The 21,391-nt window shown below is 41.1% G+C and overlaps 1 protein-coding gene across 7 annotated transcripts in view; it reads left to right on the forward strand.

Moving 5' to 3' along the window:
- Positions 1-21,391, forward strand: part of ANKRD42 (ankyrin repeat domain 42) — a 57,331-nt gene that overhangs the window by 25,495 nt on the left and 10,445 nt on the right. For 6 of the 7 annotated variants that reach the window (XR_009245340.1, XM_058663666.1, XM_058663665.1 and 3 more), the window contains exons 7-10: positions 1,001-1,126; positions 8,010-8,115; positions 13,976-14,151; positions 19,777-19,903. Coding sequence is in view for 6 of the 7 variants with exons in the window: in XM_058663666.1 (XP_058519649.1) it covers positions 1,001-1,126; positions 8,010-8,115; positions 13,976-14,151; positions 19,777-19,903 (535 nt within the window). In the remaining variant the exon portion in view is untranslated. The remainder of the gene's footprint in view (positions 1-1,000; positions 1,127-8,009; positions 8,116-13,975; positions 14,152-19,776; positions 19,904-21,391) is intronic. The other variant, XM_058663668.1, reaches the window with a different exon arrangement.

The raw sequence follows: 21,391 nt of genomic DNA on the forward strand, positions 1-21,391 counted from the left end.
GAACCAGGAACCTCCTCCAGGTTTCACACACGGGTGCAGGGTCCCAAAGCTTTGGGCTGTCCTCGACTGCCCTCCCAGGCCACAAGCAGGGAGCTGGATGGGAAGTGGAGCTGCCGGGATTAGAACCGGCGCCCATATGGGATCCCGGGGTGCCCAAGGCGAGGACCCTAGCCGCTAGGCCATGCCACCGGGCACGAGATTGATTGATTTTTGCAATCACTGTTTCATTCTCCTGATGCTTGCCAGCAGCCATCAGTACTGGGCCAGGCAGCATCCAGGAGCCTGAGTCTCCCGGTTGGGTGTCAGGGTTCAAACCACTTGAGCTGTTGTCCGTTGCATCTTGGTAAGGCTTAGTATTTCACCATGGAGTACAAGTTAGCAACTGCTAACTATTTGGCTGTTTTATTTATTTTTTTCTTTCTCTTACGTGAAGTGTAAATTGCAAAGTGTTTGATTTTCTTAATGTTGAATGAGGCAGTCTTTACTAGTACTTACTATTGTGTTTGGCTCAATAATATGCAGTCATCATCATTAAAAACATTTTACTTATTTATTAAGTATTAGGTACCCAGTTAGATACCAATGTGTACCTATATACACATGCATCCATAGTTACTTGATTTGAGATTATTTTGCTTTATTTCTATTCAAATGAAGAAAAGAGTGATGTAAGCAAATATAGACCTTGGCACCAAGTGTGTCTTTATATAGTGTTGAAAATGACCACCATCTTGTATTTTGAGGTATTAGGATGAAAGAGAACAGGCCTAAGAATAGTTCTGATGCACTGCTTTCATGTGTTTTAACATCCTGAAAGGAGGAAGGGTAGCATAATTAGTGATATTCTTATTTTTTAATTCCTTTTATTACTTGTCATTGCATTAGTTGAACTCATTCCTTTACAACAGTCTCATACTTGAGGAAATAATTGAAACTTGAAATATACTAAGGGATGAAAGGAATTAAATGTTTACTGAAATGCTTAATTGCTTATTCAAAGCTTTAGCATATCCAGGTCATGTGGCTGCCTCTAAGGGTGATTTGGAAATGCTTAAGAAATTAGTAGAAGATGGAGTAATCAATTTGAATGAACGTGATGATAATGGATCAACTCCTATGCATAAAGGTAAGTTATAATTTCTGCTTTGTATTGAGTTCTGACACATGGAACTATGAAAGTGTTTTCTGATGTACCTGTAGATACCAGTCCACATCATATGGTATACAGAACATCTAATTATCCTATTTTTAAATTTATTTTTAAAATATTTGTTAATCTGAGAGAATGACAAAGAGAAGAGACAGACAGATCTTGTGTCGGCTGGTTCACTTCCCAGATGACCACAGGTGAGCCCTGAGCCAGGCAGAAGCCAGGAGCCACATGCTTCATCTGGGTCTCCCACATTGGTGGCAGAGGCCCACACTTTGCTGCTTTCTCTGGCAGTTGGCAGGGAGTTGGATTGGAAATGGATCAAGCTGGGATATTATCTAAGGCAGTGACTCTATTTGTTATGCCACAGTGTCTGATCCCATATTAGTCTAATTTTCAAGTCAATTGTAATATTTTTTTAATGATGCAAATACTGCTGCATTATCACATGAACATAATTCTAGCAGAATTTCTATTGTGACTTGATTGGGTTGGTATAAATGTGAAAGGACTCATTAGTGAAGTTTCGTAGGATAAAAATTTAAAAATGATCTATTAATTCATGCTAAAGTAGAAACTATCTCTTAAAAAAAGGTTATAGTGGGGACAAGTATTTTTCCTAGTGGTGAAGCTGCTGGTTATGTCTCCTGTAATCAGGGTCCTGGGGTTTGATACCTTCTCTGGCCCCTGATTTCAACTTCCTGTTAGTGTAGAACCAGCAGTGATTGGCTCCTGTGATTGAGTTCCTGTGTGCACAAGGAAGGCCTGGATTGCATTCCCAGCCTTCTGGCTTCTGCCAGTCCCAGCTCCACTGGTTAAGGGCATTTCAGGAGTGAAGCAGAAAATGGGAGCTTTCTTTCCTTCTTTTTCTCTCAATAATAGAAATTTTTAAAAGTTCCAACAGAATTTTCTTTTTGTAATAACTTCTCATAAAATTTTTTTCTACTTCCATAGAAATATCAGTAAACATTAGATCTGAACATTATCAAGGTCTCTGCCACTTTTCTCTGCATTCTTCTTCCTAATATTATTATTATTTTTTAAAAAGTTTATTTGAAAGAGAGCAAGAAAGAAATAGGGAGAGAGGTAGGTGTATATATTTTCCATGTGCAAGTTCACTCCTTAGATGCTCACAGAAGCCTGAGCTGTACCAGGCCAAAGCTAAGAGCCTGGAACTCCATCTGCGCCTTCAGTTGTATGTGCCAGTTACCAGCAGCTGTGTCCTAGGGTACACATTGCCGGAGTTTGGGTTGAAAGTGTCTGTGGGGCTCTATCCCAGATATTCGGATGTGCAATGTGAGTGTCGCCAAGGGTAGCCTAACCTACTGCCTCACAAGACCGGATTCAGGTGTTGTTTTTTTTTTCCTTTTCACTATTGGAATTATGCTTGCCAGGCTTTTTTAGTTTCTAAAACCAAAGAGCAAATCTTTATTGGACCTGAAATTTCCATTTTGCTTCATTTGTGATATTATGTTAACAGTTTCTTCCTGATCTTATGGCAGGTAATTTCTAGAGTATGAAGACAGTGTAGGCTTGCTAAAGCAGTGTTTGTAAAATGGGCTTTATTTCATATGTAATTTCCGGAAGTCCCACATATCATATTCTGTTCCTATTGGTTATATTTTTCCAGTATACAACTTAAGTATCCTGTGTATCAGTAGTTTCACAAGGGAAGAATGAAATGGGAAAAGGGTGAATGCGAGAGTTTTTTTTCCAAGATATAGGAAGGTTCCCAAATTGATGAGTTCTGTATGGTGGATTTGGAATAATGCATCCATTTCTGCTGACTGTTCATGGGTTAAGCTCTCCACTGTTTAATTTATTCAGGGGGAGGAGGCTTAAGGTGTGAGCACTGAAAATAGTTTTTTTTTTTTGGTTTGTTTCTCTTTTAAGGTGTTTCCCTGAGGGCAAAGCTCCTGTATCAGTTTACTGAGGGTGACTAACAGAATACCAGACTGGGGAGCTTAAACAATGGAAAGACATTGGGAGCCAGAGCAAGAGGGCCGCTGAATAAGATACTCAGTGGTCTGTCCCCAGAGGCACTGATCTGAACAGCTCTTCACACACAAGCCACCCCCATAAGTGATGAGGAGACACAGAGGCTGGTTTTGGTGTATCATAAGATGCTTTTAGAGGAAGCAAGAAAGAGTTGCTTCATGCTCCATCTCCAGCTGTTTCCCAGCTTCAAGGAACTTCACGCCTGCTAGCTGAAGGGGAAGCAGAGGGAAGTAAATCCAGACTCTAGATATTTTTTTTTTTAATTTGTTCATTAAACATATAGTTGTGATTTCTTATTTATGACATGGAGGAGAAACGTGCAGTTTCCAGTAATTACTATTCTGTCCAGAAGGCCAGCCTGTGAATGAGCCATGTGCCTTTCTGTCTGGAGAGACAGAGGCTATTATTCAGGTGGGCGTGCCTGGAAGCTGGGATTCGCACTGACTCTGGGGCAGCCGTTTCTGCTGCGGCAGGGCTGCCTTGTTTTTGCATCACCTCAGTTTCATAATTCAAGAAATGACAAAAAAATATGAACTAGAAAACCAGTACCATACAGCACAAAAGCTTTGTTTGGCTTCCTCTGGGTACAATTTTTAGTTTCTCCATAGTTTTACCTAGAAACCCTGTTGTAGAATCAAACTGTGAATCCATTTCAGCTAATAATTTATTTTGATGTTTAACTTCAATGGTCACAGATTTTGTAGCAAATTGCCTTGCTCCTCAGACTCTCAGTGAGTCTCCTGCTCTCTTCTTCACAGGCGCTATACCCATTGTTAGCTCACCCATAGTTGCCAGGACGACTCTTTCACTCAGGCCTACCTGCTTCATCCTGCCAGAAGAGGAAAGAAGAAGGCACGCTGAGGTGGAGGGGCTAGGAAAGGGCCAGAGGCCACTCAGGCCACATCTTCAGTCCTAGGGTTCCAGCGAAATGCTGATTTCTTCACCCCAAGCACCACAACATCAATGAATCTGAACCCAGACTCTTAGATTTGAAACACAGTTGTAGGCCTGCCACTGCCAAACCTAGTGCCAGTAGTGCTCATAGCCCCAGATACCAGGCCAGTACCTGAAGACTAAACCTGTGGAGCCTCCTTAGCTACGGGGCCAAGAAACTGACTCAATTACTTCTACTCCCAATTTCTGGTAAGCTGAGGGATGAATGAAGACTAGCCACTATGGAGCATGGTGGGAAAGTCAGTACAGGAGTTTGCCTCAGAGCTCAGTGCCTGCTGGCAAGACCCAGTACCAGTTAAATCCAAAGGCCTCTATCCCCAGTGCTTACAGGAAACCACTAGCACTTCATTCTCAAGAACACACCAGCTGCAGGTTTACAACACACCTGGGATGCTGAAATAGCGTTTTTGACATAAAATGCCATCTAGTGTTGGAATGGCCTAAGTGCCCATTAACTTCTAGAAAATAAGCATACTGCTTAGAATTTCTGAAAGGCAGGTACAAGCAAAGCTAGATTATAAATAAATTCCAATCTTTCAATGTGCAGGTGACATTTTAGGCCAGAAAGCAGAAAGAATTTTCAGGGAAATCATGAACTCACCTAATGAACTAAAACTACAGTACTAGAAATCAGACAGCAACTGATTTACATATATATATATATATATATACACACACACACACACACACACACACGTATATATGTATGTATGTATTTTTTAAAGATTTTTTATTTGAAACAGAGTGACAGAGATGAAGTGACACACAGAGAGAAAGAGAGAGAGAGAGATATCTTTCATTTGTCAGTTTATTTCCCAAAGGGGTGGGGCTGCTCTGGTCCAAAGCAAGGAGGCCAGGATTCCTTCTGGGTCTCCCATGTGGGTGGCAGGAGCCAAGGCACTTGGGTTATCTAGCAGGTGCACTAGCAGGGAGTTGGGTGGGAAGCACAGAGGTTGGGGCTTGAACCAGTGCTCCAATGTGGGATGCCATTGTCCCACTCAGTGCTGCCGCTAACAACTGATACAGACAGAATTTAATTTAAAATAGGTGTTATAATGAAACCAAGATTTAGGAAAATAGAAGAGCAGTTCATTAATACAGTGAAAGCCATTTCAAAATCAAACAAATCCTTCAACTGAGAACTAGACTGAATAGTTACTATAGGAAGGCATCAGTAACAGAAAGGATCAAACAGAAGACAGAATTGGCTATTTGAATACTAATAAGGTGGTAATTCAGACTGGCTACTTGAAAATACAAAAAGGACAAAAAGAATGTTTAAAGAACAATAACAAAAAAAGTTGATATAATCTTTGCTACAGCATTGAAAGAGCAAATTATCCAAGATATTGAGGTCCAAGAGGGACTAGAGAATGCTAAAGGGGTAAAAGCATTTTCAGAGAAATAATATGATAACACTTCCCAAATGCAAGAAAAAATACAACCATTGAGAGTGGCATGGTGGGGTTAATACTGCACCTGTGATGTGGGCATCTTATGTGGGTGCTGGTTAGAATTCCGGTCTTGGAAATCTTGTAATAACCTTTGTTAGCTGCTTTTAGATGGGCTACAAAGAGGGAGAGAGAGAGAGCAAGAGAGAGAGAGAGAGAGAGAGAGAGAGAGAGAGAGCGCGTGTGCCAACCCAGCATCTGGCAGATGGCTCTGGGTTAGGCCAAGAATTACAGAACAGGAATTCTTTTTTTAACTTTCTTTTTTATTTTGAATTTTATGGTTTAATTCCATAGGGTCTGGGATCTCCCCCCCAAATTTCAACCCCCCCCCCGACCGATTCTACCCATATTATTACAATAGTATAGTTCTTCATAAACAGTCATACGTTCCTCAGTCTTTTATTTAAATGTGCCCTGACATTGCTGTTATAGGCATTGTCAGACCAGCATCCCATTGTTTAGATATGCCCGGCAGTTTCATTAGGAGTCCATCTTTGTTTTGGAAGTAGGGATGCATACTGCATTGTATTTTCACATCTGAACATGACAGTCTCTATTATGCCATTGCTATATATTCCCTTAAATGAGAAGCCACAAAACAAAGTAAACAACAGATATGAAGTTAAAACAAAAAATTTATAGCACCATGGAGTTGAAAAATGCACCACAGAATAACCAACATGTGGGTGAAGAAAAGAAAACACGAAAACCTCTTGGATAAAATGATGCCACCCTGCGATCCATGAGCCAGCGATGAATTCAACAAAAGAAACTGTTTGGAAGAAATGAAAATGAAATAAAAAAAAACATCAAAACACATGGGAAGCAGCAAAAACAGTATGGAAAGGGTCATTGATTTTATAATTTGCATGAAGTCTGCCTTATATCAGAGAGAACATATGGTATTTGTCTTTTTGGGGTTGATTTGTTTCACTGAGTATAGTGGTCTCACTCATTGGGATCATCTGGTTGCAAATGGCATGATTTCATTCTTTTTAATGGCTGAGTAATATTCCACAGAATAGATATACCACAGTTCCTTTAACCACTCCTCCTTGGACGCACATCTGGGTTGTTTCCATGTCTTTGCTATTGTAGATTGTGCTGCTGTAAATATAGGAGTACGGATCCACTTCTCATATACAGTTTTAATTTCTTTTGGATATATTCCGAGGAGTGGGATAGGTGAGTCATATGGCAGGTTTATTTGCGATTCTCTAAGCACTCTCAATATTAATTTCCATAGTGGTTGTACTAACCTACACTCTCACCAACAGTGAAGGAGGGTACCTTTCTCCCCACTTCCATACCAATAGGTGGTGGTAGTGGAGTTCTGAATGTAGGCCGATCTCATTGGAGTTAGGTGGACCCTCAGTGTTGCTCCCTGATGGCTGGAGAGCCTGAGCATCTTTTCATATGTCTGTTGACCATTTTAATCTGTTCTTTTGAAAAATGTTTGTTCATTTCCTTCATCCATTTCTTTACAGTATTTTTTTTTTAATTGTCCCTGGGTTTCTGAAGCTCTTTGTAAATCCTGGATGTTAGTCCCCCTATCAGTTGTGCATCGTGCAAAGATTTTCTCCCATTCTGTTAGCTGCTTCTTCAGTTAGTTAACTGTTACTTTGCTGTACGGAAGCCTTTTAGTGTGATGTAGTCCCAGTTTGTTTATTTTGTCTTTGCCTGTGTTTTTGGCTTCTTTTCCTATTCCTATATCTTGAAGAGTGCTTCCTATGTTTTCCTTTAACAGTTTGATAATTTCTGGATGTAGATTTAGGTCCTTAATCCATTTAGGGCTGATTTTTGTATAATGTGACAGGTGCAGGTCTTACTTCCTAATTCTGCAGGTTGCTAACCAATTGTCCCAACAGCATTTGTTGAATAGACCAGGCTTTTCCTGGATTGTTTCCAGTTTTCTTGTCAAAGATTAGTTGGCTGTACATGTGTGGGCTCCCTTCTGGTGTTTCTATTATGCAGAACAGGAGTTCTTACAGACCTTTGCCAGATGGTCTTGTAGGGCTATGTGTCAGAATTTTTTAAGAAATTTACTTTTATTTATTTGAAAAGCAGGGCTGGGGGGAAGAGAGAGAGAGATAGTCAGCGAGAGAAACCTGGGTTCACTTTCCAAATGTCTGCAATGATCAGAGGCTGAGTCAGGCTGAAGCTAGGAGCCAGGGTAATGATTAGAAAAAAAATAATAGTTTCAAATCCATTGCTCAGTTGGCTTTGTGATGTTAACTAACACATCTGAACTTCAACTTTTATGTCTGTAAGATCTCTGTAGGATATAAGCAGATGAAAATATTTGATTAAGTGTTTGTCTAATAAATAAGTGGAACATTTCTCAGTTGTTACAAAGATTAGTGCTCGAAAAAGAAGTACTCTATAATGTGAATGTCTAGAATTTCAGTAAGTAGTTACTGACAACTTTGTTTCCTGTTCATTACTTTTTTAAACAGCTGCTGAGCAAGGCCACATAGCATGTTTGCAGTGGCTAGTTAAAATGGGAGCAGACAGTAATATTACCGACAAAGCAGGGGAGAGACCCTGTGATGTGGCTAAGAGGTATGGATCCCTGTCTGTTTTGCTGCTCTGTATTAGAGTTTTGCATATACTGTCCTGTGTTCAGAAGTATTTGGGGATTTGAACTTCAGGCATTTGATGAAATGCAGATGGAATGGCAATGTTTAACATGAATTGGCAGATAACATTATGACCCTACTCTCACTAAAGTAATGGTTCTCAACTGGGAGGTAGATCATTCACTTTCTTAGGAAGGGGAGCAGGTGGAAATGTGGAGGAGGTTTGTTACCATGACTGAGGGAGACCATCACTACTAATATTTAGTGAGGTCATATCAGGAAAGCTAAAGGTTTGGCAGTTCTTAGATCAGTGGTACACAGTGCTTGTCCCACCAAAATGCTAGTAGCATCCTGTTGAGAAATCCTATGTGACAAAAAGAGATAATGAAGCTAATAACAAACATGTCACATAGATTATGGAATATACTTTGATACTTTATTTTTAAATTATTATTTTTAGTTTTGATGATTTTTACATAGTTGATTAGGGTGATTAGGGTCAAGGGCTATAGGAAGTTGGGTGTTACCATTATTTCCAAATTCTCTTTTTTTTCTTCCTGTATCTGGGAGAACAGGGGGGATAAGGGGAAGCCACACCCAGCTTCCCAAATGCCTCTGCACCCTGGGATGGAGGACAGCCACCTTATACCACTCCAGGGTCCCTGATGTGGGACATGCTGTGAGGGTTCTGTTCATGAGATTTTGATAGTTCAACAGTTCTGAATTACTGCTGATCTTGCCACTCCAAGCATGATGATATCTCTCCAGAATCCACTGGTTGACATAGTCTACTTTAGAATCTCCATTTGCAGAGTTATTCACTGCCAACACTTGGTTGGGGTAGTTGATCAACTTATTCTGTCCTCTGTCCTCTGTGGTGGTACCAGGTGTCCTCTGTAGGCTCCAATGGATTGCCATAGCCTCCATGTACATTCGGATATGCTGTCCACTGCTCCATCTGAGCATCTGAGGAGGCTCAACTTGGACACATGCACTCCAAGGTCAGACCATGGAACCTGCAGTTCTTTCCAAGGTTGGGATTCTGAGTCCAGCAATTCAGTTGGCAGGGGGATCCCCAAAGAAACCTCATCTGAGGTGATCTCAGACCTGATTGTTGTGTGTGCTTGCCAATATAGGGTCTGGCACAGTCTGTCACCCCAGTTAGCTTATGCACATGCTGTTGGTTGCAATTGCTGGGTCAGTTCTGTCTCTGGCCCTGTCTTTCACACAAACCAATGGGTGTTGCAGCCCAGCCTGATCCTGCCCAACAGCTTCTCCGCTTCTCCAGGGTCTCATGTGTGCTGGTTGGGTGCTGCATCCCAGTCTGGCATGGCCTGCCTCTGCCAGTAGGTGCTGCAGCCTGGCTGCGCCTGGCCCAACCCCAATTCCAACTCACACTGGTGGGGGCTACAGCCTAGCCCAGTTCATCTGGCCCCCAGTCCTGGCCCTCATGTGTACAGGTGTCTTGCGACTGAACCTGGCCCGACCCACGCTATATTCTGGTACTCGGATTCGCTAGTGGGTGATGTGAACTGGCCTTGCCTGATTTGCTCTCGACCCAGGCCAAATGTATGCCAGTGAGTACTGTTCCCTGGCCTGGTCTAAGTTGTTCCCTATCATAGTTCTTGTACTCATTGGCAGGACTGTGTCCTGATAGGAGTTTCCTAAGCTCCTCCATCATAACTTCTCCCAATGCCAGATCTTGTGCCCACTGGGGGGTCCATGGGCCAGCCCTAGTTAGTCCACCTCCAGTTCCTAGCAGGAACGGTGGCCATTCCTGACTAGCCTTCACCCATTCCGGTTTTTACTGTTGAATGTGACAGCCCAGCCAAGCCTGGTCCATACCCAGATACAGCTCACACAAGGCTCAGCAGGGTCAGAGACCCAGCCTAACCCTTCCTACCCTGGTTCTCGTGAGCACCAGTGGGTACTGGGGTCTAGCCCAATCTGGCACACCCCAGAACCAGTCCACGCTTGTGCCGATGGTCATTACAGCAATGCCCAGACTAAACAGCAGCCCCCACTCTGGCCTTCACACTCACCAGAACCTGCCACAACCCTGCCGTGGTGTCCTCTTTCCTCCCCAACCAGGCCTATTCACAGCCATAGATCTCGTGAGTGCCAATGGTTGCTCTGACCCAGCTTGGCATAGCCCCTCGCCTGTCTTGGCCTTTGCATTGGTTGCTGTAGCCTGGCCTGATCTGGCCTGCCCTTAGTCCCAACTCTCACTGGTGGGTGCTGGAACCTGGTCCTCCTCAGTCTGCTCCCATCCCTGGCTCATGCAAACTGGTAAGCATGACAGTCTAGCTAAGCATGACCTGTGTTCCAGCCTGATTTCTGCACTTGCCTGTGAGATAAGGTTTGTTTGACCCTGCCCGGTCCATCCCCTTCCAAAATCAACCCACACATTAGCCAACAGTTGGAGCTACCTTGCCCAGCCTTCCCAACACCCAGGCCTGGACCATGTACTCACCAGCAGGAGCTTTGACTCACTAGGTGAGTTTCCCAAGTTCCCCTACTTGGCCCACTCCCAGATTCAGATCTCATGCATGGCAGCAGGTGCTAAGTTCTTGTCCGGCATAATCTTCCCCTTAATCTTGGCCTAGTATGAGCTGGTGAATGTTGTGGCACGGCCTACCCCACACCCTGTTTTAAGATGCTCATATGGGTACTGCAGTTTGGACCTGCCCGGACTATTCTTTGTCCTTGTACCCGTAATTGTTGGCAGTTTCCATGGCCGCACCTCGTTCAGCTCATCCCCACCGCAACTCTTGAGCTAACCAGTGGGAGTTGCTTTTCCACAGGTTTTGGCCCACTTATTCTCCACAGAATCTATCCCTCGACCTGATTCTCTTACGTGCTGGTTAGTGTCATGGCTCTACCTAATGTGACCCGTCTCCCGTTGGACATTCAGTCAAGTTCTGGGATCTAGTCCTGCTAGACAGGCCTCCAGTCCTAGCTTTTGTATGGACTGGTGTGTGGTGGTCAGCAATGGACATTGGTGCAAGAGTCTGACCCATACAGATCTTCCAGTCTCTCCCCTCCAAACCACCAAGTCTCAGTCCCCTCACCTACCTGCAAGTACAATGACCCTGTCATTGAGTGTCCCTCAGGGTTCATTCCTCACCTACATGTACTGTAACCTTATCCATGGATGTCACTAGGCAGTATTTTCTGACCCCATTAGACCCCAGAACTTGCCACTGAGTAGCCAGTGGTCAAAGCCCCACTCCATTGCTCTAGCCACCCACAAACCCAGGATTCACCCACTGCTTGGCAGCAGTGGAGGGGAACTAGGCTCCCGAGCAGGAAGCCTGCCTTGGCACGGGTTCTCCCCACCACAGCCATGTGGCTGGGAGATTCAGACACCCAACCTTTGAGCAGACTTACCTGGACTCCTGATACTTACATTTAAATTAAATGCAGCACCCATTAAATACTGCTAGCTACTTCAGGTCAGACCCTCAAGGATTATTAGTCCATCATTTGTCCATTTGATAGCTCTCCATCCAACTTCCTGCTTACCTCATTGCAAGTTATGGAGATTGTATTTGGATCACAGAGAGAAGACAAAATTTCTGTCCCTAAGGAGCTTACAATCTTGTGGTGAAATAAATATACAATAGATTTTTTCTAATAAAAATCATTAGATACAGCGTTACATAATATATCTGGAAAAATAAGAGCATAGGTGAAAACAATGCTGATGCTTGCTTATTTGAGAACTGGGGGAGAAATAATTTAGATGGCAATGTTTAAGAGTCCTGCAGGAAATAGCAGGAGGATAGAGTTTAGACAGAGGTCAGGGAAGACCTTTTTGTACAGAAGCAACACTTGAAAAAGGAAGGGCTGTTAACACCTTTTATGCTTGAGAAACCATATGAGGTTCAGAATTGCCTGCATCTAAAGTGGTAGGCCAACAGCTCCAGATAAGGCGTGACTGAATGTTGGGGCCCAATAATTCATCACACATATCATGCAAATTTTATTAGTGTGTTCATGTTCCTGAATTTTTTTTTTTTTTGTGGGATTTCACAAACCTTGGAGTTACAGTTTTGTTGTGTCATTTTATCTGGAATCAATATTTAATTCAGGCCTATTTTATTTCTTAACAGTAACTTTATCAAAGTATAGTTGACATAAATAGTTGTTTAATGAGTTTTGATATATGAGAGGTCTCCAGAACCTTTGTGGATAAGGCATTTAAAAAAAGATTTATTTATTTATGTATTTGAAAGTAAAGATTACAGAGAGAATAGCCAAGAGAGATCTCTTGTCTGCTGCTTCACTTCCCAGCCACAGTGGCCTGGGTCAGGCTGAAGCCAGGAGACAGGAGCTTCATCCCATTCCTCCATGTGAGTGGCATGGGCCCAAAAATTTGTGTCTTCTTGCACTGCTTTTCTCAGGCTATTTGAAGTGGAGCCTTCTGGAAACAAACTGGTGACGATATGAGATGCGGTGTTGCAGGCTTTACCTGCTGGACCACAGTGCTAGCCAGAGGAAAATGCATGTGTGAAAATATTAGGAATGGATTTCAAAATCATTTTTATATGAAAACAAACTTAGTTTTTAGAAATACTGTCATTCATACACGCCTGTAATTTATCACCAAAATCAAGATAGTGAGTAAATCCATTGCTGCTGAAAGTCTCCTACCATTTTATGATCTTCCTCCCATTGCTCCCCAGCCTTTCTTCCCTAGCAGTTCTGTAGTTTTAGATTTTATGTCATGATCTGTGATCCATTGTAAGCTATTTTTCAGTGTGGTTGAATATGGCATAGGAATGCCTCAATGTTTTTGCATATGGGTATCTCATTTTTCTAGCACTATTTGTTGTAAACTGCTTCTGTCAAAATCAGTTATCTGTATATATTTGTGGGCTTATTTCTGAACTCTGTTATTTATTGATCTAGTTTTATTCTGTTGTAGCAATGTCTGAGTACAATGGATGTATTTGGAAGTATTCATAATATCTGGTCCACATTTTTTCCTCATGAACCAAAATACTAGATGTGACCGTAGGATTATAGAAATAACCTTGAATTTCATATAAAGCAAGCACTCAGCACATGATAGCCATTAAATTATAACCCAATCATGTGGAGTTCTCTGAAACTTACAACTTACTGTGTACTTTTATTAGTATATTTAATGATTTGCAGTGTGTGATAAAAAATAAAGCTGTAAGTATGAGTATATGAGTATATGGAAAGATAGGATTTGAGATTTTTGTATTTAGTAATTCTAAAAAATACTATAAATATTAAAAATAAAATCCCAGTTAGCAAAAATATGGGAAAATGTGCAAATCAAATATAATCACAGCAATAATTTCAAAACCAGGAGCATTTTACTAGAAACTTCATAAAAATATGGGGAAGAGTGAAGAAAATTTAAAAAATAGATGGGACAAGGTCATTGTTTTTTCATTAAGTTTTAATGAAGATTAAAGGTGGTAGAGCTATTCATTGTTAGCCTTCACACTGGGACAAGGATTGATTTTCACAGTCAAAATTAGGGCAAAACAAGGCAGCAAATATAGAGAATCAAGCAGGGTGAGTCTGAACTTTCTATGCAGTTGAACAGCACTATCTAGAAGCACACTAAATAGCATTTTGTTATTGGATTTTTGCCAATAACATTTAGAGAATGATTCTTAGGAATTGGTAACTGAGTTTCCCATGTAGTTGAATATGTGTTAAAGTGTCACTGATCTGTTTTTTTGTTGGTGGGTGGGTAGGTAGCCTGATGTGTAGTGTGTAGTTACCTTTGTTAAGTACAAACTACAGTTTAATTTTGAGTAAGGTTGTGATTATGGTTAATTGTTTATCTTTTTCTGCAGGTTTGCCCATTTGGCATCTGTGAAACTGTTGGAAGGGCTACAGAAATATGATATAGATGACGGGAATGAACTTGATGACAGTGATACGCAGTTCTTTATAAGACATGGTGTTGAGGGAAGCACTGATGCCAAAGATGGTTTATGTCTCAGTGAGTTGGATAAAACAGACGCAAGAAGTAAGTATGCTGTGTTAACAATTCATCCTTTCAGAAATGTGTGTACTAGATACGATCAATTTCAAAAGTATTTTAAAGACAATTACTATCAACAAAGTAAAAATAACTTGATATTTGTTAGGCCCAGAAATTAATAAAAATGTTTGTCCTAGGGCTTCTTGAACACTTAGAGAAGTGTAGGATGTGATGTTTTTCCCTCAAAAGGGAAAAGTTATAAAAATAAAGGAAAAATATTTAAATGGATCATAGGAGACAGGGAAAGAGACATGTCAAGGATTTCCATGATTAGTTGGCAAATTATTCCAACAGATAATTGCAACAACTTATTGAGTGACTACTGTATTCCAGCATTGCTTTAGTTCTTAGAGAAACAGTAGCTAATACAAAGGAGCTTGTATTTTGATAGTGGTAGAGTTCAGGGGAGGATGAAGATGACAAATAATTGATAAGAAAATAGTTAAATAAAGAAAGTAAAGTCTAATGGTGCTGAAGATAAGATAACCATTAGGCATCTCTGAGGAGTGATGTTTCAGAAAAGACTGAATGATTGAGACTAGGCCATATAGAAGAGATTGGATGGGCATTAAAAGCAGAGAGGGCCATATATGTAAAGTCAGGAAATAGAATTGAACATGATCAATGTGGCTGCAGTAGGAAATAGGGGCAAGAAGAACTAATTGTATCAAAGCTGTGGTTTTTTTTTTTTCCTAATTGGAAAAGCAGATTTTTTTTTCTTTATGGTGAGAAAGATCCTCCATCTACTGGTTCACTCCCCAAATGGCCACAACAATCCCAACTGAGCCGATCTGAATCCGGGGGCCAGGAGCCTCTTGCAGGTCTCCTTCATGGATGCAGGGTTCCAAAGCTTTGGGCCATCCTCCACTGCTTTCCCAGGTCAAACGTAGAGAGCTGGTTGGGAAATGGAGCAGCTTGGACATGAACTGGTACCCATATGTGATCCTTGTGCTTACAAGGTACAAGATTAGCCGATCCTGCCATCTCATTGGGCATAAAATCTGTATTTTCCCTTTTAAAAATTTTTTTATTTTTAATGTTGTTTACGTAGTTGACAAGACTGTAGGCCTATGGGGACCACTGAATAGGGTGGGTAGGGTCAAGTTATGGGGGAAGGAGGATGGGACAAATGTTTCCAGTTTTCCTTTTCTTACCTTTTCTCCTATATCTGGGGGCATGGAGGGGAACAAGTGAGTGGAAAGGGGGCTGCTCCCAGCTGCTAAACGATATCAGTACCTGAGGATGGGGATGTCCACTTGATGTCATTTTAGAAACCGTGATATGGAGAAGAATGTTCCAGGAGTATTGCTTGAGGAATTTTGATGGTTCTGAGATGCTGTTGATTTCACTGCTCCAAGTTTGAGAAAATCCTTCCAAGGCCCATTGGCTGGCAGAGTCTACAATAATACATCCACTCACCCAGATACTTGCTGCCAAAACTTGGCCAGGAGAATTGTCCAACTTGTTTTGCTCTCTATCTTACATGGCACTCGGTGTCCTCTGCAGGCCTAAATGAGTTGGCTATCATGCCCCTCTTTTGTACCTGGGCATGCCAGCCACTTGATAGGCATCAGTAATCGAGGCGCCCTAGTCCCAATACATGTAACTCCTAGGTCAAATCACAAATCCTGTGATTCTGTCTGTGACCAGAGTTTTGAGACCTGTCGTCCAGTTGGAGTTTCCCCTAAGAAACGGGACCTGTGGTGGCCCCAGAGCTGATTGTTGCTTGTGTCAGCCAGTACAGGATCACACACTGGTAATTGTGGTTGTCTGGTCAGTTCTATCCCCGGTCCCATATCCCATGCAAACCAAAGGGCACTGTGGCCAAGCCCAACCCAGCATGCTACAGACCTGCCCTATGCACACACCAGTGGGAACTGCAGCCTGATTGGGGTGACCCGCAACAACTCCTACCAGGGACACCCCCCAGCTCTGGTTTCTGGTATATGTGCAGCAGACTAGCCCCATTGCCTGAGAGCCTCTTCTCTATGAGTATAATCAGGGGAGAGCCTGAAGATGTTGACAACAGCTGGAGTTGCCAACCAGCAGCCCACCCATATTAACCTATAATAAGACTCAGGGCTTAGTGATCCTTTCAGTAGTTCCAGGCAGCTTGAACAACCTAATTGAGATGTAATTCTTATATAATCAAATCTACCTATTTGAGGTATACAATTTAATCATTTTTAGTATGTTCCTGGATGTGTGAAATTTCTGCCACCATGAATTTAATGTCATTTTGTCGCCTTGACAAGATGCCCCACTGCCATTCATAGTCACTCTCTGTTAGGACCACTCCTTTTGACCCCAATCTGATCTCTTAGAAACCATTGATTTACTTTGTGCCTCTATAGATTTGTATATACTGGATATTCATAATCAGACTGGATGTTGCCTTTTCTCTCACCTAACACAATGTTTTTAAGGATCATGTACATTTTAGCATGGATAAGTGCTTTTCATCCATAATAATCTTGTATAGGTACACTACATTTTATATTTCCATTCATTAGTTGATGGCTATTTGAATTGTTCTCACATTTTGACTATTAGGAATAATGCTATTGAACCATTTTTTACAAATTTTTGTCTGGACATGTTTTTATTTCTCTTCGGTAACCACCTAGGAGTGAAATTGCTTTCTCATCAGGTAATTCTGTTTAACATTGTGAGGGACTGCAAATTGTTTTCCAGAATGGCTGCATCATTTTATATTCCCACCAGCAACATATAAGTTAAAATTTCCCCATATTTTTACTTACACCTCTTATTGTTGTCTTATTCATGTATAGCTATTTTGGTGAATGGGAAGTGATATCTTATTGTAGTTTTGATCGGTGTTTCCCTAATAACCAGTCATGTTGAAGATCTGTGTGCTCATTAACCAGTAGTATGTCTTCCTTGGAGAAAAGTCTGTTGAGATCTTTTACATGTTTTTCAGCTGAGTATGTGTATTTTGCTTATTTCTGCGTTATGCAAGTATATGTGAATATAGGTTTCTTTTCAGATACATATTCTCTCATGCTATACATTCTCTTTTAATTCTCTTATTGGTGTCTGGCCGGTCAGAAATTTTAAATTTTGATGAAGTCTAATTTATCTCTTATTTTGCTTGTGCTTAGATTTTTATTGTTGTATTGAGAATGGGCAAGGACTTCGAACAGCAGAAAATAAGTCATTGATTTTTTAGCATTTCAGTTTCTTCTAAATTACCTGAAAAATGAAAGATGCTACTGAAGGGATCATTGTCATGAATCAAAAGTTTTAGCAAGATGTTTTAGGAAAGGCTAAGAATATGACTAGAGTGGTTTCCTAGGACGATATACTTGATACATATGTTCTCTCTGCATCCTTGCTATACCATGACGTTCACTGTTGCCCAGCTGGAGTGTTTGCAGCCAATGAGGTGATATTGTGTATGAAATTGTGTACTATTTGTAGCTGTCTTATTTAAGCTAGTTGGCCTTTTCTTGGGATGCTTGGCTTTGCCAGAGCAAAGAGGACTGCTATAGAAGATTTCTTGTTATTCCAAACTTTCTGAAAGTGTGAGCCTCAATTCAGAGCACTTTTTAGTTAATTGTGTTCAGGGCTATGACATCAGAGAGGTTTCCTGGCTCAACATTCCTGTCACATGTCATCTAGCTTCCACTCTGTCACCTTCAGTGATCAGGTACTCTTGTCCAGGAGTTTCATTTTCTTTTGACAGAGATCCTACTAGGATTTACATATAGGAGGTACTTGGTAGGGTGCCTTGCGTGTCATGGATACTCTGTAAATATGTGGTAGTTCTTACTGTTTTTGTTGAAAAATGTCTTGCTTTTTAGTTGAAATCTATTCCTGGTGCTAATCCTCATTAAATCTTCGCTTTTACCTGTGACGATCCTATGGAACAAGTATTTCACAACACATCATCTTGAATACTAAATACTAATATACAAGCTAGATATCTAAAACTCTATAAGATAACACTGTTTTAAAAAATATTTATTTATGTATGTGAAAAGCAGGGTTAGAGAGACAGAGGTTTTCTACTTGCTGGTCCACTCCCCAAAGGGCCACAGTGGCTGGGGATGGGCCAGGATCCAGGAAGTCCATCTGGGTGTCCCTTGCAAATTCAGTGGTTCAAGGACTTGGATCATCTTGTGCTGCTTTCCAGGTGCATTAGCAGGGAGATAGACCAGAAGTGGGGCAGATGGGATTTGAACAGGTGTCCATATGGGATATTGGTATCACATGGCTTAGTGTGCTGTGCCACAATGCAGGTCCCATGAAGTTTTTCTTATTTCCCACTACCTTCCTTTTTTAAAAACAATTTTTAAAATCTTGTTTATTTTTAATCTACTTATAAAGCAGAAGAGAAAAATACAGACAGACAGACATGCAGAGAAAGGGGCAGAGAGAGAGTGAGAGAGATTGAGAACTTCCTTCCCAGGATCCACTTCCATCACTCCTGGTTGGACCAGGGCTGGACCAGACTGAAGCCAGCATCCTGAAACTCTAGGTCTCTGATATAGGTGGTAAGGCAACAGACACTTGAGCCATCATTGCTGCCTCCTAGGATGCACTGGCAGGAAACTGGATTCAGAATGAATGAGGCAGGTCTTGAACTAGTACTTCAGTGTGGAATATGTGTGTCTCAGGCTGTGACTTCACCTCTTGTTGCCATAAACCCTGCCACTACCTTTCTTGCTAGTAGTTATGGTGGTTCCCAAATTTTTCTGCCCTTCAGAATTGTCTGAGAAGGTGTGTTAAGTAAAGATACCTAAATTTGTTAGTGTATGATAGGGCTTTGGCATATACCTTTTAGAAAATCATTCCAGATGCTTCTGGTATATACAGTATGGAACCTGCAGTTTTGATTTGCTGATATATAATGTCAGAGTGGTGTTAGGAACAGGAGGGTGTGATTTACTAAGCTGGTCCTGTCTTGATATTTTAAATCAGATGAATATTTCTGTTGAGATGGGTTCTTTTGTTCATTGTAGAACTTAGTAGTGGCCTTTACCCACTGGCTACTAGGAGCTGACTCCCAGCTATTGTGTTGATGAACAGAAATGTTCCTTGGGAGACAGAATGACTGCAGGTTGAAAACCACTCCTGTTAACAATGGAAAAGTTGTACTTTGGATAGTTGAGAATAGCTCATACACAAGAGTATTTTCTTATATCTGTATTACATGTGAGTAGACACAGTATTTTGGTTAGGATCAGTTTTTGGCTGTTTTAAATTAGTCAAGCATATTTCAGTGTTTCTAATTTTATGCTGTGTGATCTGTAATATATTATTAGTCCTAAAATATTATTGGTCTTTTTGAAAATTAAATTCTTTTTTATATTATTTACAGTCTTAATGATGTTACACATGCTCCAACAACAGGGAAGGAATCTTTAATTTAGATATTTCATTGCTTGCTCATTCTACTCTCTGGTTATTGATATTTATCCTTTTGTGTATCTGCCCCTGACACTCTCCCATTGTCTCCAACTGTGTAGACTGTGGTTGTAGAGAAAGAATATGCTTGGGAGTACCAGTAGCCTATGGGCAATTGAGCTGTTATTTCCCTAAATTAGTTGTTGTTTCCCTGAATTACTGTTCAACTCTGTCTTTCAGTGAGAGCGTATAAGAAAATTGTAGAATTGAGACACCTTCTGGAAATTGCTGTCAGCAACTATAAACAGTTGGGAGGGATAACAGAAGAAGATTTAAAGCAGAAGAAAGAACGTATCGAATATGAAAAGTAATGTCCTTCAAAATTTTAACAATTTTGTATTTAGTTACATCTTTGAATACCATGTAAGGGTTTGTTGATCAGCAAGCTTGTTTAATAATCCGGTGAAAGGATATTACATTCTATTCTGTTTCCTTCTAAGCCCCCAGATGGAGAAGGCATTAAATTTTTCTTTTTTTTGTAAATTGTGGTAAAATACCTGTAACATACACTTTACCATCTCTCTCTTTTTTTCAAGATTTATTTATTTTTATTAGAGAGAAAGATCTTCCATCCACTGATTCACTCTCAATGTGGCCACAACAGCTGGAGCTGAGCCAGTCTGAAACCAGGAGTCAGGAGTCTTTTCCACGTCTCCCATATGGGTGCAGAATCCCACAGCTTTGGGCCATGCTCTACTTATTTCCTAGACCATAAGAAGGGAGCTGGATGGAAAGTGGACCAGCTGGGTGTCCACAGGTGATCCTGGCACTTGCAGGGGGAAGATGAGCCAGTTGAGTCACTGCATTGCCCCCATCTCAGCTGTTTTTACTGTCTTAAGTCATTTGTGTTAAGTACATTTATAACGTTGTGCAGTCAATCTCTAGAACTCTGTCCATTTTGCAAAACTGACCCTTCATATGGAGTTGACTTTTGTTTTTTCTTGGGACCACTGTTACTTTCAGCTTTCACAGATGACACAGTCTGCAAATGTCCCCAACAGTTTGGGACATCCAGTTTTATCCTGAACCCCAGATCTGTATTCACTGCATATGGTACCTGTCAGAGGGTACTTTGTGTCTAGAGGCAGTGAGTAAATAGTTGCCTGGCCTACCTTTTACTTCCTGCAGCCCAGACTGGCTCTCTGGACAATGGATTCCTGTAAGTAGTGAATGCCTGCTGGATTAGAGGATGCCTTGTTCCTCTTTTGTCTCATCGTCTCCCTGCTTGTGTCTGCTTTCTGGGTGGACAAGGGCGGATTTCCAGTTTAACCCACCGTGGATGAATAAGGAGAACCACAGGTGGATTCCCAGCTTTGTTCTCTGCTTTTCCTTTGGTTGTGTATATTTAACTCATATATTTAAAGTATCCCTACTTCCTTTTCTTCAGCCCCTCTCTGGACCTAGCTCACAAAGAGGACGGCTATGAGAATTCTTAGTGACATCTAAATCATTGATAAAAATTAATGTGTTATCCTTCTATGGATGGGTGTTTTAGTAATTCAAGTAACAAATTAACCCTTAGGGTGAAATCTTCTTATCTCTTAATGACACTTTAGACAACAGAAAGTTGTGGCAGACTTTTTTTTTTGTTAGAGGTCCTCTTTATGATTTACAAATTATATTAACTAAGCAGCTGTCTACTGTCTCTATAATTTTTTAAGATTTGTATATTTTTTATGAACTGGTGTCCATATGGGATGTAGGCACCCCAGGTGGAGGCTTTACAAAACTCTGTGCTATAGTGCTGGGCTCTATACTTCTTAATGTAATTTGAGATGTTGACTCTTTAATATTG

The sequence above is a fragment of the Ochotona princeps genome, chromosome 4 (genome assembly GCF_030435755.1).
Source record: "Ochotona princeps isolate mOchPri1 chromosome 4, mOchPri1.hap1, whole genome shotgun sequence".
Lineage (NCBI taxonomy): Eukaryota > Metazoa > Chordata > Mammalia > Lagomorpha > Ochotonidae > Ochotona > Ochotona princeps.